Raw genomic sequence first — 5234 nt, 5'->3', positions numbered from 1 at the left:
GGCTCTTTCCCGGTCCTTCGTTTCTTTCCCTCGTTTCTCTTCTTCCTGTCCCATTCCAACCACCCAGCGACGGCAAATCTCAGGCCTGTGCACAAGAAGCGGGGGCCCTTCTGTGCGTATCCCCCCAGAATCCTTGAACCGCCCTCCAGGTGCGATCCTGTACGTTCTCCCAGACACACCCGTTATGTCTGCGAGCCGGCAGCCCCGCGCATGTGGAGATGGAGACTGGCCTGGGGAAGCGTTAAGCTCTTAGACATATTTATTTGTTTCTTGTCATCACACCTGCTAATGTCGCCGAGCCCGCAGCCTGACCCCTCATCTCAGCCGAAATGCGCCTGACGCAATCAGAGGGGGCGGCGGCGAGGCGGCGGGACCCTCGCGGGAGAGCAGGGGCGCGCGGGGAAGCAGCCGTGCTCCCGCAGCCCTTGCCGCCCGCACCCTCAGGCCGCCAAGGGCCCCCCGGGGAGGGGGGAGAGAAGCAGGGCGGCCCGCAGTGGGGCAGGCTCATGCTTCGCGGGTGAACGGCCGTCGGAAACTCCCAGCAGGGCCCCGCACCCCTTGCCTTAATTTCGACTGGGGAGGGGTCATGGAGGGGGGCCAGATGGGCAACGAGTCTTCTTCCCCACCGCGAACAGGGCCTGGCTGTGACCGAGCCCTCAAAATCATGTCCTTTGTAGCCGAGTTCAGGACAGGAGAACCTCCAAGTGGAGAAAAGCCGGAGACGTCAAAGACCCGAGTGAGACTGACGTTGGAGAAGGGAGGGAAGGGGCTGCGGGAGAGGAGAGGCGGCGGGGAGGAGAGGCCGGGGCGACCCCAGGGCTGGCGTCGGCGGGGCGGGCGAAGGAATGGTGCGAGCCAGCGCGAGGCGGGGCGGAGACGCCAGGGCCATTCGGGAGCGGTGGACGGAGGTAGGGTCTGCACGGGGCCCGGGAGGACCCAGGAAGTCTGCGCGAAGAGCGGGCGTGGGTCCGCAGGGCCCGGGGTGGGAGGTCTGCCGGGCGCCGGCGGCGGGCAGGTGGACTGCGGGGGGCGAACCGACGGCGGGCCGGGCGCCGGTGCGGGCGCAGGGCCGGGGCCCGGGCCAGGGCGGCCGGCGCGCGTGTGGTCAGCCCCGCGGTCCTCCGGCCTCCGGGAGCGGGCCGGCAGGGCTCGGCCTCCGGCTCATTCAGAGGCGGTTCTCACCTCCCATTGGCTGCCGCCGCTGGCGGGGCGGGGCCCCGCTGCCCGGAAAAAAGTGTAACTGCGTAAAAAAGTCCTCGCCTGGGTGACGGATGCTCAAAAGTTCAGAAGTTTTCCCAATGCTTCCTTAAGCGGTTGGCGCGCGAGAGACCGAGAAAAGGTGACGCGGGGCCCGGGCAGGCGGCCGGCGCGCGGCCCCCCCCGCCCTGGTTATTTGGCCGCCTTCGCCGGCAGCTCGGGGCAGAGTCTCCTGGAAGGCGCAGGCAGTGTGGCGAGAAGGGCGCCTGCTTGTTCTTTCTTTTTGTCTGCTTTTCCCCGTTTGCGCCTGGAAGCTGCGCCGCGAGTTCCTGCAAGGCGGTCTGCCGCGGCCCGGCCCGGCCTTCTCCCCTCGCAGCGACCCCGCCTCGCGGCCGCGCGGGCCCCGAGGTAGCCCGAGGCGCCGGAGGAGCCAGCCCCAGCGAGCGCCGGGAGAGGCGGCAGCGCAGCCGGACGCACAGCGCAGCGGGCCGGCACCAGCTCGGCCGGGCCCGGACTCGGACTCGGCGGCCGGCGCGGCGCGGCCCGGCCCGAGCGAGGGTGGGGGGCGGCGGGCGGCGCGGGGCGGCGGCGAGCGGGGGCCATGCAGGCGCGCTACTCGGTGTCCAGCCCCAACTCCCTGGGAGTGGTGCCCTACCTCGGCGGCGAGCAGAGCTACTACCGCGCGGCGGCCGCGGCGGCCGGGGGCGGCTACACCGCCATGCCGGCCCCCATGAGCGTGTACTCGCACCCTGCGCACGCCGAGCAGTACCCGGGCGGCATGGCCCGCGCCTACGGGCCCTACACGCCACAGCCGCAGCCCAAGGACATGGTGAAGCCGCCCTATAGCTACATCGCGCTCATCACCATGGCCATCCAGAACGCCCCGGACAAGAAGATCACCCTGAACGGCATCTACCAGTTCATCATGGACCGCTTCCCCTTCTACCGGGACAACAAGCAGGGCTGGCAGAACAGCATCCGCCACAACCTCTCGCTCAACGAGTGCTTCGTCAAGGTGCCGCGCGACGACAAGAAGCCGGGCAAGGGCAGCTACTGGACGCTGGATCCGGACTCCTACAACATGTTCGAGAACGGCAGCTTCCTGCGGCGGCGGCGGCGCTTCAAGAAGAAGGACGCGGTGAAGGACAAGGAGGAGAAGGACAGGCTGCACCTCAAGGAGCCGCCCCCGCCCGGCCGCCAGCCCCCGCCCGCGCCGCCCGAGCAGGCCGACGGCAACGCGCCCGGCCCGCAGCCGCCGCCCGTGCGCATCCAGGACATCAAGACCGAGAACGGTACGTGCCCCTCGCCGCCCCAGCCCCTGTCCCCGGCCGCCGCCCTGGGCAGCGGCAGCGCCGCCACGGTGCCCAAGATCGAGAGCCCCGACAGCAGCAGCAGCAGCCTGTCCAGCGGGAGTAGCCCCCCGGGCAGCCTGCCTTCGGCGCGGCCGCTCAGCCTGGACGGTGCGGATTCCGCGCCGCCGCCGCCCGCGCCCTCCGCGCCTCCGCCGCCGCACCATAGCCAGGGCTTCAGCGTGGACAACATCATGACGTCGCTGCGGGGGTCGCCGCAGAGCGCGGCAGCGGAGCTCGGCTCCGGCCTTCTGGCCTCGGCTGCAGCGTCCTCGCGCGCAGGGATCGCACCCCCGCTGGCGCTCGGCGCCTACTCTCCGGGTCAGAGCTCCCTCTACAGCTCCCCCTGCAGCCAGAGCTCCAGCGCGGGCAGCTCGGGCGGCGGCGGCGGCGCGGGGGGCGCGGGGGCTGCGGGCGGCGCCGGGACCTACCACTGCAACCTGCAGGCCATGAGCCTGTACGCGGCCGGCGAGCGCGGGGGCCACTTGCAGGGCGCGCCCGGGGGCGCGGGCGGCTCGGCCGTGGACGACCCCCTGCCCGACTACTCTCTGCCTCCGGTCACCAGCAGCAGCTCGTCGTCCCTGAGTCACGGCGGCGGCGGCGGCGGGGGAGGCCAGGAGGCCGGCCACCACCCTGCGGCCCACCAGGGCCGTCTCACCTCGTGGTACCTGAACCAGGCAGGCGGAGACCTGGGCCACTTGGCGAGCGCGGCGGCGGCGGCGGCGGCCGCAGGCTACCCGGGCCAGCAGCAGAACTTCCACTCGGTGCGGGAGATGTTCGAGTCGCAGAGGATCGGCTTGAACAACTCTCCAGTGAACGGGAATAGTAGCTGTCAAATGGCCTTCCCTTCCAGCCAGTCTCTGTACCGCACGTCCGGAGCTTTCGTCTATGACTGTAGCAAGTTCTGACACCCTCTCAAAGCCGAACTGAATCGAACCCCAAAGCAGGAAAAGCCAAAGGAACCCATCAAGGCAAAATCGAAACTAAAAAAAAAAATCCAATTAAAAAACAAAACAAAACAAAACCTTGAGAATATTCACCACACCAGCGAACAGAATATCCCTCCAAAAATTCAGCTCACCAGCACCAGCACGAAGAAAACTCTATTTTCTTAACAGATTAATTCAGAGCCACCTCCACTTTGCCTTATCTAAATAAACAAACCTGTAAACTGTTTTGTACAGAGACAGCAAAATCATGGTTTATTAAAGGACAGTGTTACTCCAGATAACACGTAAGTTTCTTCTCGCTTTTCAGAGACCTGCTTTCCCTTCCCCCCGTCTCCCCTCTCTTGCCTTCTTCCTTGCCTCTCACCTGTAAGATATTATTTTATCCTATGTTGAAGGGAGGGGAAAGTCCCCGTTTATGAAAGTCGCTTTCTTTTTATTCATGGACTTGTTTTAAAATGTAAATTGCAACATAGTAATTTATTTTTAATTTGTAGTTGGATGTCGTGGACCAAACGCCAGAAAGTGTTTCCAAAACCTGACGTTAAATTGCCTGAAACTTTAAATTGTGCTTTTTTTCTCATTATAAAAAGGGAAACTGTATTAATCTTATTCTATCCTCTTTTCTTTTTGTTGAACATATTCATTGTTTATTAATAAATTACCATTCAGTTTGAATGAGACCTATATGTCTGGATACTTTAATAGAGCTTTAATTATTACGAAAAAAGATTTCAGAGAGAAAACACTAGAAGTTACCTATTCTCCACCTAAATCTCTGAAAAATGGAGAAACCCTCTGACTAGTCCGTGTCAAATTTTACTGAAAGTCTTTTTGTTTAGAATTATTCTCCTGCAGCATCTTCTGCAAAATGTGCTATATAGTCAGCTTGCTTTGAGGCTAGTAAAAAGATATTTTTCTAAACAGATTGGAGTTGGCATATAAACAAATACGTTTTCTCACTAATGACAGACCAGGATTCGGAAATTTTAGGCCCATGAATCAGCCGCGGTCTTACCACGGTGATACCTGTGTGCCCAGAGATGGGACTGTGCGGCCAGATATGCACAAATATTTGGCTTGTGTATTCCATATAAAATTGCAATGCAAATTACACATCCCTGTGAGCCAGATGCTGAATAGATTTTTTCCTGTTAATTTCAGTCCTTTATAAAAGGAAACATAAACTAGTTTTTAAATGTATGTATATAATTCTCCCCCATTTACAATCCTTCATGTATTACATAGAAGGATTGCTTTTTAAAAAATATACTGCGGGTTGGAAAGGGATATTTAATCTTTGGGAAACTATTTTAGAAAATATGTTTGTAGAACAATTATTTTTGAAAAAGATTTAAAGCAATAACAAGAAGGAAGGCGAGAGGAGCAGAACACTTTGGTCTAGGGTGGTTTCTTTTTAAACCAATTTTTCTTGTTAATTTACAGTTAAACCTAGGGGACAATCCGGATTGGCCCTCCCCCTTTTGTAAATAACCCAGGAAATGTAATAAATTCCTTATCTTAGGGTGATCTGCCCTGCCAATCAGACTTTGGGGAGATGGCGATTTGATTACAGGCGTGGGGGGGCTTGCAGTTTGTTTTGGAGATAATACAGTTTCCTGCTATCTGCCGCTCCTATCTAGAGGCAACACTTAAGCAGTAATTGCTGTTGCTTGTTGTCAAAATTTGATCATTGTTAAAGGATTGCTGCAAATAAATACACTTTAATTTCAGTCAAAAA

At 59.1% G+C, this 5234-nt stretch overlaps 1 protein-coding gene across 1 annotated transcript; it reads left to right on the top strand.

Moving 5' to 3' along the window:
* The first annotated feature begins 1273 nt into the window (after positions 1 to 1273).
* FOXC1 (forkhead box C1) lies at positions 1274 to 5234 on the top strand. Its single transcript, XM_045389916.2, has one exon. It carries the CDS (start codon positions 1799 to 1801, stop codon positions 3452 to 3454), a length of 1656 nt encoding a protein of 551 aa, XP_045245851.1. The 5' UTR covers positions 1274 to 1798; the 3' UTR covers positions 3455 to 5234.

Source organism: Macaca fascicularis, chromosome 4 (assembly GCF_037993035.2).
Source record: "Macaca fascicularis isolate 582-1 chromosome 4, T2T-MFA8v1.1".
Lineage (NCBI taxonomy): Eukaryota > Metazoa > Chordata > Mammalia > Primates > Cercopithecidae > Macaca > Macaca fascicularis.
The sequence above is the reverse complement of the archived record's forward strand: the minus strand, read 5'-3'. Positions and strand labels throughout refer to the sequence as shown.